At 43.0% G+C, this 17,516-nt stretch overlaps 2 protein-coding genes across 4 annotated transcripts; one reads left to right on the top strand and one right to left on the bottom strand.

Moving 5' to 3' along the window:
• Positions 1–528: 528 nt before the first annotated feature.
• Positions 529–7,723, bottom strand: FAM161B (FAM161B, centrosomal protein). 3 transcript variants are annotated; one of them, XM_027638084.1, is made up of 9 exons: positions 7,633–7,723; positions 7,319–7,562; positions 5,655–6,217; positions 4,077–4,414; positions 3,571–3,698; positions 3,115–3,282; positions 2,529–2,628; positions 977–1,107; positions 529–758 (listed from the first exon to the last, which is right to left on the bottom strand). In XM_027638084.1, exons 2-9 carry the CDS (start codon positions 7,465–7,467, stop codon positions 668–670), a joined length of 1,668 nt encoding a protein of 555 aa, XP_027493885.1. In that variant the 5' UTR covers positions 7,468–7,562; positions 7,633–7,723; the 3' UTR covers positions 529–667. The 3 variants fall into 3 exon arrangements, with proteins under 3 accessions (XP_027493885.1, XP_027493886.1, XP_027493887.1); XM_027638085.1 differs by having other exon boundaries at positions 977–1,056; XM_027638086.1 differs by lacking the exon at positions 529–758 and having other exon boundaries at positions 990–1,414.
• An 88-nt stretch (positions 7,724–7,811) lies between these two features.
• COQ6 (coenzyme Q6, monooxygenase) lies at positions 7,812–17,175 on the top strand. Its single transcript, XM_027638090.1, has 12 exons — positions 7,812–7,989; positions 9,747–9,881; positions 10,606–10,664; positions 11,790–11,913; positions 12,351–12,481; positions 12,843–12,950; positions 13,054–13,116; positions 13,442–13,549; positions 13,948–14,150; positions 15,243–15,358; positions 15,775–15,941; positions 17,010–17,175. The coding sequence occupies exons 1-12, from the start codon at positions 7,821–7,823 to the stop codon at positions 17,037–17,039; spliced, it is 1,413 nt and encodes a 470-aa protein (XP_027493891.1). The 5' UTR covers positions 7,812–7,820; the 3' UTR covers positions 17,040–17,175.
• The last annotated feature ends 341 nt before the right edge of the window (positions 17,176–17,516 follow it).

The raw sequence follows: 17,516 nt of genomic DNA, 5'->3' as shown, positions 1-17,516 counted from the left end.
AACCTTCTTTATAATTTTGGTTGGGTTTTGGGCCAAATTACTGACTTAAATTGGTAAGATGTTAAAACACTTTCAAATAATGAAATATGGGAGATTTTTTAATATAGGAAGACTGTTGCTTCTTACTAGGGACTAGTGACTGAACAAAGAGTTAACTCCAGAAAAAGACTTCCTTTTGAGTCTTCTCCCAAGGCAGGTCAAATCCCGGTATTTGTTTTTGTAGAAATACCTTGTTTGGAAGCATTCTACCACATATATGTCTAAACCAAGGTTTAGCACACTAAAGGGCATTCTTCTCTTCCAATGTGCTTCTGTGGCATGAATGCAAGGAGCTGACACTAGAGTATGGACCTCTTCAATCTTTCATATCTACTTTTATCCAAAGATAGTGCTTCAACCTTTTGAACTTGTTGCCCATTAAAGAAAGGGAAATGGCTCACACAAGGAACACTTGTGAAGACTAAGGGAGGCTGCAGGCTTTGCTGGGTTGGACAAGACATGCTCAAAACAACAGTTGGTCTTTTTTTCCTTTACTAAATTCTCCCATCTCACTTACCCCAGAGCCACTCTTAGGTGTCAGCTTAAACCATTATGTTCCTGAGGATTAACCTGGAGAATCCTGGATTTAAAAAATCAAGAGATGATCAATGGATTCTTCTGCTAGCTCTTATGCTGCTGGTTCCTTTCTGCTCTGTTCCTCCTGAGGTACTCCTTCCTGTACAGTACAGTCGTCCTTTTCACCCGGAGGCTTGGGCACTCTGCAGAAATAGTGACTGTCTAATACTGGAAATGGTTTGCCCCGTGCTTAGGAAATAGAGTGCAGTCATAGGAATTCAGACAGAGAAGCCACAATGCTTAATAAGAGCAGTGAAGTTGATTTTTCCTACACTAGATAATTGAAACTGGAATGCTTTCATGAACAAGGAAAATACTTTAAGTCAAAGACAAAAGAGCTGTACTGTATTGTTTTTATTACCTGTGTACATCAGATTCTTCTTCCAGCAAGTCAGTGGCATCTTTCCCTTTTCTTCTTACAAATTCTTCGCTCAGGCCAACCTGCTGGAGAGTGTTTCTGTAGCGACGTTCTGCTCCTTGACGAGCATCATGCTATGAAATCAAAACTTATAACAGTAAGCATGTAGAACTGGGGCTTCCCATAACAGTCAACTTGTTCTAAAGTACACAGCTGACACTCCTAAAGGGGACAGGAGGACAGCAGAAGCTCCTGTCCAAAATTTTTGTAATCCATACAGTACAGTACCATAACTGAATATTAGGACAATGTCTCATGTCTCTCAAAGCCAGAGCTCACCTTTACCTGCTTCTGTTCTTTTTTTCTTCCTTCTCCTATTCTCCTTATACTGCATTCCAATCTTATCAGACTAGCATACTTGTGTCTGAGTCCTAACTGACACTCAAATTGAAAATACATGCAAAGAAGAGTTGTGGGAAATCCTAGAAATGTTTGCTTGTAATTGGTGAGAGCTAAAAACAGTGGAGTTGATAAATGGAGATCACCTGTGAAATAGCTTCATATCAGCTCAACTGAAAACCAAGCATCTTGGATCCTATATCCTCACTGCCTGCAAACAAACCTTGCAAGTCAATGTAGTCTGAGATGATGGTTTTCCAGAGAGACCGGCCAGTTCTAAAGATTAAGGTGTTCTATATGGAAGGATAGAAATCTGAGTGAATGCAATTGATACCGGTGAATTCTTACCAACCTGGCACACAGTAATGTTACCAATATTTATCATATACATCTGTTCTCTGCCTCCATGATCAGAACAGAAAGCCTGACCCAGGAGGATACTTTCTGTTGAGAAATCTTAAATCAGTATATTGTCAATGTATTTTGTACATTGATATGTACTTTAACCAGCTCTCATCCCTGCAAGGATGTGGAACTGGAAGAGAAAACCCAGGGAAAAACATACAAGGAGTTCATTAGAGAGTACAGATTGTATCTACACCTCAGGTGCAATACAGATTTGCAGCTGGTGATGGATGAGATGTGCTGAATGCAGTCCCAGATTGCAGAGTCCTCAGGTGATAAATGCAATGTAACCATCATTAATGTTCTAGTAGCAGTAGAGGTAAGAAGAAAAAGTGCTTAACTGGAGAGGGTTTTAAGAAAAAAGTTTTGCATTTCTAGACTGTAGTCTATGGCATTCAGGTGCAGAATAGGTATTCATATAATTTCTGGTGTGATAAAGCCTTGATTTTGACCACACCATATACTGTGATTATAATATGTACTAGGAACTGGTAGGCTTATATACTGTGATTATAATATATACTAGGAACTGGCAGAATTAAGTCAGTGTTTTTTTCAAGTGGTGGGAAGGAATTTAAATTTTACCTGGCTGGCTCTTCCATGTATTATTTTGAGTGCAGTCAAGAGACTATGCACCATTCGCACCTTCTTATCCATGAATTAACTTGAGACTAGACTTCTTAATGCCTGTCTTAAATGAAAGACAATGTATCCTGTTGCCCAGAAACACTCTGGGACTTCGACCAGTTACCTTGGTGACCTGCTCGAAGAGGTATGGTCTGCTCTTGACTCGCAGCTGCATTTCTTCCAGCTCCTTTCTGTATTCTTTTGTTCTCTCTCTCATATTTTGCCTGAAATGGAAAAATTGCCTGTGCAATATAGGTTCCCTCTGACTGTAGCTGATCAGGAATGAGGAATACTCAGTAACTTTCACTTTTTAAATTGCTTTGGTAATTCTTTTGATGCTGAATGCTGGGGAAAAAAAATCCTATTGCTGGCAAGTTGTTGACCTACATTAGCAAAGCTCCTCTATGAGAATATAAAGCAAGGAACCAGTGTTCACATTTCTAGAAAACCTTGTTTTAAGTGTGCTTTACCAAGTTACACATTACAGTTAACTGGTTTGTAAAAGTAGTTTCTACAAATGTTAATCTAAAGGAAACTGTTCTGTATGGAAGGAATAGTGTGGCATTGTCAAGAAATCCAAATAAAGGCGTACAAAAGCAAAAAAAAGACAGGCTAGGAATGTTCTTAGACCCAATTCCTCCTAAAGAATTATCTGATGATCCCTAGTTGGTGGAGCAAACAGTCATTTCTGTGCAGAATAGGATACTGACCGGTTCTGTTTCAACTTCTCCTTGTGTGTTTCCTCCAGACTTTTATGAGGATCCAATGCTTTTGCTCGGCTGTTCACTGACTTCTGCATAGCCTGACATTTCATTTTCTGTTTCTCCAGCCAATTAATTCCTTCTTTATCCCCTTCCTTTTTGTTAACTTGGGAGTGTCTATATAGAAAAAAAAAGTTACTAATGAGCTCACTGTGGACTGCCAGACCACATGCTACCTGGGAATTTCACTTTTGCAGTCCTCCAGTGAGAAAAGTAAAATATCAGCCATTACAAGTACACAGCTCCCAAATCAACTGGGAGGCAGAGCAAGACTCAGCAAAGAAAGAAGACAGAGAAACATTTAGAAAACGATTAGTTGATGTGATGAGGGAAAACACTGATGTTTTTTCTTCCATTTTGGTCATTAGTTAGTGTATGGTCTTGTAGACAAACTTTCCTGCTTACCTAATAGCAGATTCCCTTCTTCTAGTTGCATCGGTAATATGCACTGGAAGGGTGTTGGAAGAGAGAGAAGAAAGTCTGGTCAGAGAATGACTTCTTTCCACTGAAACCCTGGAAAGCTTCTCAGAATCCTGAAAAAAATGGAACTTCATTCAGTGTATTTGTTCACAGTACAGCATCTCCTCTGTTCTTTGCCTACCAAAGAGAACAGCTGGAATATGTGGGCAATGCATTCATTCTTCTCTCTTCTCCCAGCAGGGTGGAGGGGCTGATGGATGAGGGAAAGGAAACATGATTAGGGCTATGAAAGTGTGGTTTGGCCTTATCTACCATAGCTCATCTCCTTGTGTAGAACGTTGTTTTGTGGTTTGTCCTAGGATTCTGCAGTACTCTCAATACAAGGGCAGAGGTCATGGGATGTTAACCATCCATAGTTAAATGCTATAAATTGAACAAATTGATATCTTGATCGGAGAAAGAAGTACCACAGAAATATCTAGGTATCTCACCTTTATCTTTTCATTAGCCTGCCTCTGCCTGGCACGGAGATCGGAGGTTCTTAGCTTGAATGGCTTATTACGAGTTGGCTCTTTGATTTCTTGTCTCCTTACTGCTTCCTTCTGAAATGCCCAGTAAAGTTCTTCAAAATCCGGTATTGTCGGATTAATCCTTGGCTTGAAGCTGAAACTTTTGTCCTGCAAGAAGCCAAGCCTTTCCTGCTTGGTTCTGGTGGCAGTTCGGGACTGAGGCTCCCTCCGACAGTTGCTGGTGTCTATTGGAGCCACTGAGCTCTCAAGTAAATCCTTTGCTCTCATTTTAATGCGGATTTCTCTGTAGAGTTCAGCTTCTAATGAATCAAAAGGAAAGCAATGAAAAGAGAATGAATGACATAAAAGGCTGTGAAATTGCCACTGCACAAGTCTAAACTTTCCTTTACGATGGCAGCTCACATATATAGGAGAGACCAGATATCCTGTGCTCTCTTTCCCTACTTTTCAGCCCCTCTCTCCTGTGCCTCCCTGTGAAAAATAATTTAAAGATACCAGAAAAAAACATGGTAGGGTCTCTTTCTTATGCATTAATTTCTAGATGTGTCTTTCAATTATTGAAGCAAGTTATTGAACAGGTCTTCTCCTCCTATTCTCTGGGGTACCAGATAACTTGCACCCCTTTGTCTTGCAGAAGTGTTAATCAAGGTTCTGCTTTTCATATGGGACTTTATGTCATTATGCTGATGGTGTGATCCATATGGGCTGTTCAAATATACTTGTAATGGATGATGGCTTATCTATATAATATCCACCAGAAATTGTCTATATTGGGAAAGATTTTGAGTGAGAAACATTTGATGGATAGACCATGTCTTGTGACTTCCATGACAAATTTTCCATAGAAAGAATGTGTTTCAGAGTATAGCATCAAACTGAAGTAATTTCTTGTGCAACACTAAATATTTGTGAGAAGGCAGACAAACAGTTGTCTGGGGGTTGGTTTTTTGCTTTTAGGGAAAAAAAAATCAATATTGCTGTTTCCAAAATAAGACATTTTAAAGTCTATTTATAGGTTTGAATTGACTGAGATATGAGATATTCATTTCTCTTCTCGCACTTGGGTGCGAGTAATGGCCAGATGCAAGCAATGGTCAGATACAAGATACCGCATGGGCCTTGGACACTTATGGCACTACAGCTGTCTTCATGTTTGTGCCATGAATCATCTCAGCCCCTTTAGTGTGACCAAAGGTAAGGAATCCAGTGCAGGGAAGGATTCCCAAACTGTCATGATTTGCAGCAAAAGGGAAATCTGTCTGAAGAGCTCAGTGTGCCCATGTTTGCTGTGGAGTGAAACAGAACTGTTGCTGCTGACATTCTTACAAGACTACTAAACCTAGCACACACTGCTGTAAGGGTATCTAGACAAAATGTAATAACCAGTGACACATAGGAGACCAGACAACACCAGGGGATGCAACGACACTGGCCTTATGCTTCAAGTAATACCCTATGGGCCATGATCTTACCTCCCAGCATGGAGACAGCGAGGGACGGGTAGGGAGGTGCTTTACAGAAAGAGCCCTGGCATGTTACCTTTGAGTTTATTTCCAAGAAGTGGGTGGTAAGTAGATTTAGGAACTTTTTTACTGTCTTGCTTCTGTTTGGAGCTCTCATTTGGGGTTGCTGCTGACAGGAATTTTTGTCTGATAGCTTCTTTCTTTTTCTCCTCCTTCTCCAGGAAACTGAAGGGCCGCTGTGTTGAAAGTAGCAGCTCCTTTCTTTTCTGCATTGCTGTTTGCCTGCGAATCTCATTCTGCTCCATTATTTCCTGATAAAGGGGCAGAAACACATGGGCAGGTACAGGCTGTGCCCGGAATTGTTTCTGACATTCGGCTTCATCCTGGCTTTGCCTTTTGTCTCTCTGTTTGTCTAGTTCAAGAAACATGTATGACTTCATCAACTCAGACTTTTTGCGAGCTTCCCGCAGTGTCATTTTGAAAGGCTGAGGGATGGTGATGGAAGGAATCCAGGGAGATGAAGCACTTTTTGGCCTCAAGCAGGATTTAGGAAATAAGTGAGGCTTTTGCTGATCCCAGGTACTGTCTGAGGTGAGGTCGGTCAAAGAACTGGACTGCCTTTTGTTACCAGATGTATGACTAAGGCAAAAACATTATGAAGGGGAAATTACTGAAATTATTAAAAAATAGAGTTAAAAGAAGGGAGATACTGTTGATTAAGAGAAAGACACCATAGGCTGAGCTGCTTGTTAAAAGACAGGCCTAGGGTTTGTCACTCTCAGGCTCCATATTTTGCTTTGCTACCAAAGTTCATGAGCAGAGCTTTGCCTGTTATATGTTTTCCATGTACAAAATGGCAGTTGCTGCTGCTTAGCTTTGTCATGCAATTTATTACGCTGCTAGCACTGTACTGCCAGAAGGGCCACAAGTAAACCAGAAAGTTCCAACTTTTGCCCACACAATTTGTGCACACAGATGCACACAGCATTCCCCAGGCACTGATGGGAAGGTCATTACAAGAAATTGCTTTCGTGCAACTCTTAAGAGGTTCAGTTGGAAACTGTGTAACTGAGAAGATGACTATATAACTCATAAAAAGAAAAAACCCACCCGAGACTATCCTAGGTCTCATTAAAATAGCAAACTTCTCACAGGATGTTTAATTGTGAAAGTGAGTAAAACCTACGAGATTTCAGGCAAGTAATAAATGCAGGCAAAATGAAGGATCAAGGTGAATCAGAGTGGATTAAGAACAGGAAAAGGAAAAAAAAGGGGTAAAACAGAAGGTGTGGATCACCTGTAAACAGGCTCCTTGTTAATATGCTCGCCCTGTGATTGCTGAAGTCTCTCCTTTATAAACCATTTTCTTTGTAAGAGCATGCATGTGTGATCTGCTAGTGAATGTCAAACTAGACTAACCACAGGGAAAGACATCTGGGAGCTCGATGTTGGAAAGACCACAGGTCTGAGGAGTGGATGCTGGGCAGAAAGGTGGTTGATCTGCTGCCGGATTTTAAGCATGATTAGCTGATGAGCAGGAAGGGGATTTGTGCTGTTTTATGTGAATGCTGCTTACGTAGGCACGTGTTGACCCCATCCTCCCATCTGTGAATACACTCGTGGACAGTGTTTTGGCACTACACACGTGGATTTTAGGACATCATGCGCTGCCTTGTCCCTGGCCAGAAGCAGCAGGAATCCTGCATGCCATCTTGCCATCCTTACCAGGCACCATCCTACCTGAGAGCCTCCCTCAGCTTCTCACGCAGAACTTCCACCTCCCGCCTGAAACCCTCCAGCTCCTCATCCTCTTCCAGCACCCCGAGGTCACCCCATAACTCTGCCTGGCACGGTGTTCCCGGTTCTAACGGAGACCGCCGGCCTCCCATCCTGAGAGGCTGCTCCCAGCTCCTCGCCCGACGGTGGGAATCGGAGGAGTCGGCGTCTTACAGCCTGGGGGGGGGGGGGGGGTGTTTCGTGTCGCCTGGAAGAAATGAAATAAATCGAGAAGTGCTCTTTCTGGAGGTGCGACTCCAACCTGCCCCTGCCCTCACCTGCAGCCCCCGCCGCCGCCTCAGCCCTCCGCGACACCCTCCCGGCCTCCGCCAATCAGCGCGGCCAGTGGCGCTTAGGCCCGCCCCCTCGGCCTCAAGCAGCCCGGCAGACACAAGGCCGGCGGCGCGCGGGCAGGCGTTGCCATGGCTTCGCGTCGCGACTTCCGCCCGCCGTCACTTCCGCGGCGATGGCGGCCGCGCGCGGGCGGGCGCTGTCCCCGCTCTGGGCGCGGCTGCGGCCCCGTCCCGGGCCCCGCGCCCCGCTCCGCGCCGCCACCGCCGCCCCCGCACAGCCGCTCTACGATGTGGTGGTGTCGGGCGGGGGTATGGTCGGGAGCGCCATGGCCGCCGCTCTGGGTAAGACTGTGACCTTCTCGCCCGCAGTGTGAGATAACTGTGGTTGCCATTTAGGATCTTAATGTTCAGGATCCTGCTGTGGGATCTGCTTGTTCCTGCGCTCTAAAGTTGAGTTAAAGCTGTTTGGTGAGCTGATCTGTGGTGAGCCTTGCCCCATCAGTGTATATGCACTTCTACTAATGGAGCCATTGCTTTGAATTCTGCAGACTGCTTGTGGTGTTTCTGTCAAACATGGTCACCCTTAAATAGCTGATGGATCATTTCAGCCGTAGCTGAAAACGTTTTCTGATCAGAGTGGTTAGGGTTGGAAGGAACCTTAAAGATCACCTAGTTCCAACTCCCCTGACATGAGCAGGGACACCTTCCACTAGATCGGGTTGCTCAAATCCCATCCATTCTGGCCTTGAACACTTCCAGGGATGGGGCAGCCACAGATTCTCTGGGCAACCTGTTGCAGTGCCTCACCACTCTCACATCAAAGAACTTACTCCTATTATCTAATCTAAACCTACTCTCTTTCAGTTTGAAGCCATTCCCCCCTGTCCTGTCACTACATACCCTTGTAAAAAGTCTCTATCCATCTTTCCTGCAGGCTCCCTTCAGGTGCTGAAAGACCCCAGTTAGGTCATCCCTAAGCTGTCTCTTTTCCAGGCTGATTCTCTCATTCTGTCCTGTTAGGAGAGGTGCTCCATCTCTCTAACCGTCGTTTTCTGATCTCACGTTCCATTCTCTAACCCTGTATTTTAAACACTACAATACCAAGATAAGCTGGATTTGTGCTTGGTTTGTATCACTAGAGATCCTGAGATTACTAACTGCTTCTTTATTTGCAACATGGATTCAGAAGGGTGCAACAGTGAGAGAAGCATAAAGAAAATAGTCCAAAGAAGAGCCAAAGATCCTGAGCAATAAGTGTTTTACAAGTATAAGGTTTACTGATTGTTCTGCTTGTATTATTAAATAAAACCACAGTGGAACTGAGACAGTGTAAGGATCCCCTCCAGCAGTGATATCTAAGGCTGACACGCAAGTTTGGGACCTTTCAAGAGAGGAGGTTATTGTTATGCATAATCTAGAAAATATGTCCAGGATATGCTGTCTTTAGGGCTGCTGTAGTAGAAGACTCTGGATGTTGCAAGGATACCATTTCTGTCCTCAGTACCTTCTGCATCCATAGCGGTCGGATGCAGCCAGTGGCCAGCTCAGCTGCAGTGATTTACTCTTTACTTTGAGGCATCTCTTCATTTTTATTCAGTTCTCTTTAACTGAAAGTTAAAGTCTGAACTGCCTGTGCTATTCCATTGTCAGAATATAAGGACATTAATGTAAGAAAACATTAGTGTAATTGCTACGGATCAAAGAAGTTTTGTTTTCATCTCTTGTTCTAAAAGGTGAATTTACGTTTAAGCTCTGAAAGATGTATTTGGTGGATGCAGTAAACATTGCAGGTTTCACTTGTTACTACTCCAATAATGAATTTTCGTAACAAAATGGCACAAATTTGTACAAAAATGTAAACTTTAAATAAAAGGAAAAATGTGTAATCCTTGCTTTAACTGCAGAAGGGTTGTCCATCTCAGTAATGAAATTATAGTCATAAAGCTTTAAAATACAAGTTTACTTGCCTGGTCAAAACCTGTGTTATAAATGTTTGCATCTACTCTGTCTTATTAAAAAAGTACATAGGTGTTACTGAGAGAGAAAAATGAGATTTTTGGCAGGACTGTTGCAACGAAGCATGTATTTGCTTATTTTAGGCCATGATATTCACTTCCATGATAAGAAGATTGCTTTGCTGGAGGCTGGTCCTAGGAAAGAATATGATCACATGCCAGATAGTTACAGTAACAGGGTCAGTTCCATCTCCCCAGGATCAGCAACCCTCCTAAGCAGTAAGTATGATTTTCTTGTTTGCATTTATCACATTTATATTTGAACTGGTTTTCTTTTCTTTAAACAAAACCCCTTTGAGCACATACTGCCTTCATCCTAAACTCAATAGAATTATTTGCCTTTCTCTCTTAGTATTCTATATGCTGAGCTGTGGTGATTGAATCAGACTTCTCTTGATAACAGGGATCTGTGTTCTGGTATCTTGGTCTGATTTATCATTATATAAATATTTATGACATTAGGGTAGTGAAAGGTTGTAAGGTGCTCTCCACAGCAACTGTAATGTTCTATTCACAAAAGAAGCATGTTCTTAGTGCTTTGTAGTCTGGTAACTAAGTCCTCAATTAATGAGGTGTAATTGTCATTTTAAAGAGAGATTTGAGTCTTGATTCCTTGTGGGAAAAGAAATATTCTGAACAAGGATGGTGCTGCTTTTCTGTGTCTGTTTTATTACCCGGTGATGGGACAATGAGAGTTGTCTGCTAGGTCAGACGTTCATGGAGAGCTCTTGTTTCTTCCTGCTGGCTTGTGTTAGCAGTACAACCATGTGATGCTGGAGCTGTGATAGCGCTGAGGCAGACCTGGCTCTGCCGACGCACGGTACAAGCTGACCCCGAGCATTGATAGTCAGGGAGGGTAGAGGAGAGTGTGGAGTGAGCTTCAGTTTTGTTTTGGTCTCAGTGTCACATGTGAGCCTGTGTCTCCATTTGTGTCCTTTTTCAGGTTTTGGTGCCTGGGATCATGTCTGCAGCCTGAGACTCAAACCATTCCGGCGAATGCAGGTGCCTGACTTAGGGCTGCAAATATACCGTGTGTTTGTCTACTCTGAATTCTCCAAAGTACTTACATCAATGTTACAAAGGTTTTTCTTTCTTTGGCAAAGGGCAGGTCATGCTTACGCTCATTCGTGTTCCTTTTCTGTGTGTTGCAATCTACTCAGAAATACTTGTCTCAGGGTCTTGGTGTTACAGGCTGAAAGGTGGATTCCTAATGGAACCTGTAGATATTGAGGCATGGGTACTAGCGGGAAAATAAAGGTAAAGGCGTGTATTGGTTTTGGCTGGGATAGAGTTAGTTTTCTTTATGGTAGCTTGTATGGGGCTGTGTTTTGGATTTGTGATGTAAACTGTCAGTAACACAGGGACGTTTCAGCTTTTGCTGAGCAGGGCTTACACAGTGCCAGTGCTGTCTCTGTTTCTCACACTGCCCCACCAGTGAGCAGGCTCGGGGTGCACAAGAAGCTGGGAGGGGACACAACTGTGACAGCTGACCCTAGCTGAACACAGGGATATTCCATACCATACAGGGTCATGCTCCAGCAATAAAAGCTGAGGAAAATGAAGGAGGTTCAGAGTGATGGCACTTGTCTTCCCAATTAACTGTTATGCATGATGGGGCCCTGCTGTCCTGGGGCTGGCTGAACACCTGCCTGCCCATGGGAAGGGGTGAATGAATTCCTCGTTTTGCTTTGCTTGCACTTGCAACTTTTGCTTTTCCTATTAAACTGCCTCTCCCTGAACCCCTGAGTTTTGTTTTTCCACTATTACCCTTCCAGTTGTCTTCCCCATCCCATTTGGGGGAATGGGCAAGCAGCTGCATGAGGCTGAGCTGTCTGGTGGGGTTAACCCACAGCAAGGTGGTAGGGTAGCTTTATATGTTTCTTATGTAACAGGAAAGTAGGGATAAAAACTTGCAATTACTTTTTGAGCTGACACCAAATCATTTAATGACAGGAATTACATGATGCACTTTAGTAGCTTCATTCATTTAGGAATGAAGGAATGGACAGTAATCCAGGATGTTTCCTCTAGTTCTGTATTTCTCGATTACCGTGTCCTTTTGCTGTTAAGCCTCTGAAAGGGACAGCACTTCTTTGTAACTTCATGTAATGTATTTTTTCTTTGTAGGTGTGGGATGCTTGTTCTGAAGCCATGATCATTTTTGAGAAAGATGACTTAGATGACATGGGTTACATAGTGGAGAATGATGTCATTATGTCTGCTCTCACAAAACAGTTAGATGCAGTAGCAGGTAGTGACAACTTCTTGATTATTTTATTTCCAGCATAGAGCTTACAATTACTTGCCTTCTGTTGTGTGCAATAAGTTTTGAGAGGGAGAAATTAGTCTAACAAGCGATTCTTGAGACATGGGCAGCTTCTTGAACTGGGGGGGAAGGGAGAAATCTGTCTTCCGAAGGCTACACAGCAAGAGCAGTTGCATATGTAGTTCTCCAGAATGTAGTCTCTCCAAAAATAGACTTAACTAAAAGATCTGTAGCTCTTTGTCCAAAGCAGGCCTTGCACCGACAAGGAGTTGTTCAGGTCTGTTCTTTCAGGGTGTCTTGAAAATTGTAGTGTCAGCTTTTCTGGTGCTGTTAAAATATGTGTGACCTTAGCTGTTGTAGCAATGTTTCCTTTTTTCCTGTCTGTGTCATGCTGTGACCATGACACTTTGTGTTCCCATCAGACCGGGTGGAGGTTTTCTACAGGAGCAGAGCAGTCGGGTATACGTGGCCCCTTCCCTCCCACAGCTGTGACACAAGCCCTTGGGTCCAAATTCAGTTAGCTGATGGACGCAGACTTCAGACCAAGCTGCTGGTAACTAAGCTCTTTATTTCTGTTGATCAGGCAGCATCTCTAACCCAAGTCCTTTCCACTGGATTTGGTTCTGATTCCATGTGTGCCGCTCCACTCACATGGAGTGCTTGAGTGAGGTGAGTGGCTGACTCTGTCAGAGATGCTATGGGACACAGTGCATAGCCTTTTCTGTACCCAGTGCAAGGGGGCTACTGAACTGGACAGGAGCAGAAGGGGCTACCTTTTCTGGGTTTTGGGCAGGGTTGTTTTTGGTTTTTTTTTGTGAGTGAACAGGAAGTGGGTACATGCAGGCTGAGGTTTGTAGTGAAATACTGGCTTTATAGGAGCCAAAGAAGTTGCTTTGTATCTCTTTGTTTTGCAGATTGGTGCAGATGGTCATAACTCTGTAGTCCGGAAGGAAGCTGAAATTAAGAACATTGAGCATCAGTATGACCAGTCAGCTGTGGTGGCAACTCTCCATTTATCTGAGGTAAAATTCTGCTAACTGACTCTTCCATAGGCAGCAGAACAGCTTGATCAGGGTGCTCCAGGTCACTAATTCATAACTGCCCACTTGCTTCTTTCCACTGTAGGCCACAGACAATAATGTAGCATGGCAGAGGTTCCTTCCCACTGGGCCAATTGCACTTCTTCCGGTAAGGTGACTCGTGGTTTCTGTAATTTTTTCAAATATTTTTAGAAGTTTTGTAATCTGTTCTTTCTAGTAACTTTATTTCTGTCTATGTCTTTCTCTGTTAGTTCTGTCTCTTAAGAATTTGTGCACTCTTCATTTATTGCATGTTTTCCCCTCCTGCCCCACTCACTTTATCCTTGGTATTTCCCACTTGTAGCAAGTTGGGCTGGAAGAGTAATTTGCAGAGAGACTGGTGTGGGGCAGGGCAGTGGGGAAATCTTTGTGCTGAATATTTATTTTTGCTTCTTTTTCTCTTGATATTTCCCCTTGACATTCTCTTAAATTAGCTGTCTGATACTGCCAGCTCTCTGGTCTGGTCTACATCTCATGAACATGCATCGGAACTTCTCGCTATGGATGAGGAAAGTTTTGTGGATAGCATCAACTCTGCCTTTGTAAGTATCAACCTCATGGCAGGTATGAGTCTTTAAGAAATAGAGTGGAACTCGTGACTTGTAGTGATGGTAATGGGAGAGGTTGATTCTAAAGTTCCTTCCTTTGGTGAGGATGATATTAAAAAGGCACTTAGCAAAGAACGGATGACCCCTTGGGACTGAATTAAGTTAGTTCTGAAAGTCACAGAAGTTGACCTAAATTTCCAAAAGGTAGGAAGGATAGGATCATCCTAGTTGAAAATTTGTATGTCCTAAAACAATGAAGATAGTTTTTCTACTGTATAGTTTTGTCCAAGTGGTTAAAATTCAGTATTTGGAACTGATTCAGATTTTTTTTTCCAACTGGATTCTTTTATAGGTCTGGTTTGGGTCAACATCTAAAGATTTGTCTTTTTCAGTGGAGCAACATAAACCACTCTGACTTCACTGACGCTGCTGGGGCCATGTTTCGTTCTGCTATTTCACTCCTGAAGCCCTCAGGGACTGCAGTCCGTCAGCTGCCCCCAAGTGTTGCTAAAGTAGATCCAGAGAGCCGAGCCATGTTCCCTCTTGGAATGGGGCATGCAACAGAGTATGTCCAGCACCGCGTGGCTCTCATTGGGTAAGATGCCCAGTGGTGGCCCTTGGGTGAGTGGGTGGTGTGTGGTTAGAAATGATGCAAGGATAGCGACTCCTAGTCAACAAATCAGATGGTTAGAAATAATATATCATTTCAGTTTGACTTTATCCAGGCCCAGTTTGTACTGTGTGCCCTTGTGTCCTTTTGCATGAGTAGCTCTCTGTCCATTATGTATGTAAATTGCAAGATAATTATTTCCTGTTTCTGGTTTGTATAGTCTGATGAAACAATCCAGTATCTCATGCTGGACCTGTACTTCCCCAAACATTGTAGCAGCCATTCTGTGCACCAGTTTGAGTTTTAAACTCACCTTTCATACAAATTATTCCATGTGGGATGTCATACGCTTTTGTATGGTGGCCTATTGAAATAGGAAAATATCTAATTTTTTACATTCTAAGGTTGCACGTACTTTTTTCTCTGCCACAGCTGCAGTATGGTGGTAGCTTTTAGTAATGCTTGGATGCTGTACTACACTTAGATACTTTTCATCTTTCCAACTTGTGAACCACTCTGTGCTTGGGACCACTCTGTGCTTTACAGCTTGGTAAAGTACATGACCTTGCATTTCATACCCCCACTTCACTTAATTTCTCTAACTTTATGACTCCCTTATCAATATGTCTGGCTTTGTCCTTTAGAGATAAGTCTGCTCATAAAAGAACCTGATTTTGTTTCTATTCAGTGATATGCCCCTTCTCCGTTATATTCATGTCTGTCCACTTTGTGTTTGTGCGATGTGCCATTGATAGACCACCTATTGTGCTGAGGTCACTTACAAAAACATTAAGGCCTGTTCCACACTCAGTCTGAGAGAGGACTTTGGCTAGTCACCTCTTTATAATTTTTCCTTTCAGAACTGCTTTTTGTTATCTCCCCTTTGTCTTGCTTCTTACAACTGGAGAGGCAGTCAGGTAGTTCAGCATAGCGTGAAAGGAGGTACTGGAAAAAGTGCACTGTAAGGTGGTGTTCATTGCAGAGGTGAGGTGTGCTACACTGATCCCTTCTGGGGTTTGTCAGCCATTGTGGCTTTCTTCAAGGAGGGAAATAAATTTCTGTCTTCTCTTGCTCCAGGGATGCAGCACACAGAGTCCACCCACTTGCAGGACAAGGTGTAAACCTCGGCTTTGGTGATGTTGCATGTTTAGCTCATCACCTCAGTGCAGCAGCCTTCAATGGGAGTGATCTGGGTAAGGATCCAAGACAATGCAGTGTCAGTAAGAAGATTTTTTTGTACAAGCCTTTGCTGCTGACAGCAAGACAAGCATTACCTCTGTTGCAGGATGTTGCTGTCTTGCATTTGGAAGGCACAAGCTTTGTTGCAGCAAAACTGTTCTGATGTCCATTGGTTGTGGAGTAGTTTAAGATTCTTGGATGCAGTTTCCATCCCACAAATTTCAAAGGTTCTTTAAAAAAAGTAAAGTTCTGCCGCATGGTAATTAAAGAGATGGTGAGATGAAAAACACTAGCTGGTGGAAGGAGGTCTTTATTGATGGATCAATTCTTTGTTCTCCTTCTGTTGCCAGGGGAGATTGCTATATAGATAAGATGCACAATTGTTTGTGGCACATCAGGTTTAATAGAAGCGTTCACTTATCTCTTCCAGGCTCCTTAAAACATCTCCTGAAGTTTGAAACAGAACGTCAGAGGCACAATGTCTCCTTGATAGCTGCTACTGATTTGCTAAAGAGGCTTTACTCCACGAGGCTGGCTCCTCTGGTGTTGCTGAGGACTTGGGGATTGCAAGCAACAAATGCCCTGCCTCCTGTCAAAGTAAGGATCTCACTTTAGTGAGGGCTGTAGGGATTGTCCAAAACTATTCGTGAAATATGCACAAGCTGTGAAGCTTTTTGTTTGCTTGTTTTAAATGAAACTTGTTCAGACTGGAGGTTTTGTGTCCTGAATGAGCCAAGGAGTTCCTAAATAACTGATGGCTCAGTAGTGACTGTTTTCTTGCAGCACAAATTATGTGTCTATATTCTGTATCAGTACTTGGAGGTTAGAGGTCATTGGAAGTCTTTGGCTTTATTTTGCTATGCAATAGAAATGTTGAACCTGCATTCCACCGATGCACAGAAAAAAACAGCCCTCTGAAGACACATTTTCACTAAGAATAAGACATCACTGATGTGGTGTGCAGCTCAGACTTACCTGTTTCTGTGCTGTTTTGCCTTGTGAAATTGTTCCCTCATGGCAGAAGTGCAAATCTCTATGATGGAAATTACTTGAGGAAGGCAGTGGTGAGGAGGTTCTGTCTTAAACACAGACCCTCTGTTTGCAGTGTATCTGCCTAAATTCCTCACCATCTTGACCTTGTTGCTGGATTTTTGTGAAGTTCCTTAAGCCCTCTGCTTGCAAAGCTCCCAGGCACCAGCATATTAGAGTCGTCATTTCTGGATTTTAATTTTTATTCCGCAAATCATCTTCCTGATAAATACAGGTGCCCTGTTTCCTTTGTGTCACAGTTGAGACACTACCCAAGTTGAAAAGCAGTACATTCCTAAGGCAGAGTAGCTGCCACTGGCATGGTGTCTTATTAAGGAAGACTATGCAGCTGCTTCAGTACCTGGAATTTTTTTTTCTTTCTCTGTTTAAAGCAAAAAAAAAACAAATGAAGACCTTTTCTCTGATCACATAACCTGTTGGTAACACCTGCAGTGTGCTACTTGGGAATGAAAGGAAATCTCTAATTTTCTGGCACACAGGGATAGGTGCTCTGCACTTGGCTAGAAAGACTGGCCAAGAACTGTTGTCCATTTATGTAGAAGGGAAGGCACCTAGAGCTGCTTCTTAGGACACATGCTTATTATATTAATTACTTCTCTTTTTCTTCTCTCTTAGGAGCAGATCATGGCTTTTGCCAGCAAGTGATCTGTTGGCAGTCTTGAACAGCAGCTTGCCCGTGAATGCATTGCCTTTAAAAGGACTGTGACTGACTTGAATCACTGAATTGTGTTATTTTATAATTTAACAATAAAACTGAGGGATTGAGCTGTGTATTACATCATCCACTGGTTTATGCAAAAACTCTGTCTCATCTGCCCTCCTCAAGAGGATTTAGGGTTTCTTCTCATAGTACCGTGATGTCTTCAGCCACAGAACTAAATGTACAATGTACATTTAATTTGGGCCTCTTGAACTGAAGACTGAGGTGGAAACAGCTGTCTGTCTTTGCAAACACAGTGCTTAACTTTGCCAACTACAACTTTTGCTGCTTAGTTATTTTCAGTTTTCTCTGATGTGATTTCTAGAGCTGTAACATCTCTCCTGGGTTCTTGGCACCTCCTCAGCTCAGAAAGTAGGGGTAGTGTTCAGCAGAGGGAGACAACCCATGGTGGCAGATACATT

This window comes from Corapipo altera, unplaced genomic scaffold (assembly GCF_003945725.1).
Source record: "Corapipo altera isolate COAL_440 unplaced genomic scaffold, ASM394572v1 23, whole genome shotgun sequence".
Classification (NCBI taxonomy): domain Eukaryota; kingdom Metazoa; phylum Chordata; class Aves; order Passeriformes; family Pipridae; genus Corapipo; species Corapipo altera.
This window is presented reverse-complemented; position numbering and strand designations above follow the sequence as displayed.

What these genes read in the sequence shown, in the direction of transcription:
- FAM161B (XM_027638084.1), bottom strand. Translation starts at nt 7,467, where the DNA reads ATGGGAGGCCGGCGGTCTCCGTTAGAACCGGGAACACCGTGCCAGGCA. An exon ending in TCTTCGAGCAGGTCACCAAG is followed by an intron (nt 1,108 to 2,528) that starts GTAACTGGTCGA and finishes TTGATTTCATAG; the next exon opens with CATGATGCTCGTCAAGGAGC. An exon ending in GAAGAATCTGATGTACACAG is followed by an intron (nt 759 to 976) that starts GTAATAAAAACA and finishes CTATTTCTGCAG; the next exon opens with AGTGCCCAAGCCTCCGGGTG.
- COQ6 (XM_027638090.1), top strand. Translation starts at nt 7,821, where the DNA reads ATGGCGGCCGCGCGCGGGCGGGCGCTGTCCCCGCTCTGGGCGCGGCTG. An exon ending in AACCATTCCGGCGAATGCAG is followed by an intron (nt 10,665 to 11,789) that starts GTGCCTGACTTA and finishes TTTTCTTTGTAG; the next exon opens with GTGTGGGATGCTTGTTCTGA. An exon ending in ATAGCATCAACTCTGCCTTT is followed by an intron (nt 13,550 to 13,947) that starts GTAAGTATCAAC and finishes TGTCTTTTTCAG; the next exon opens with TGGAGCAACATAAACCACTC.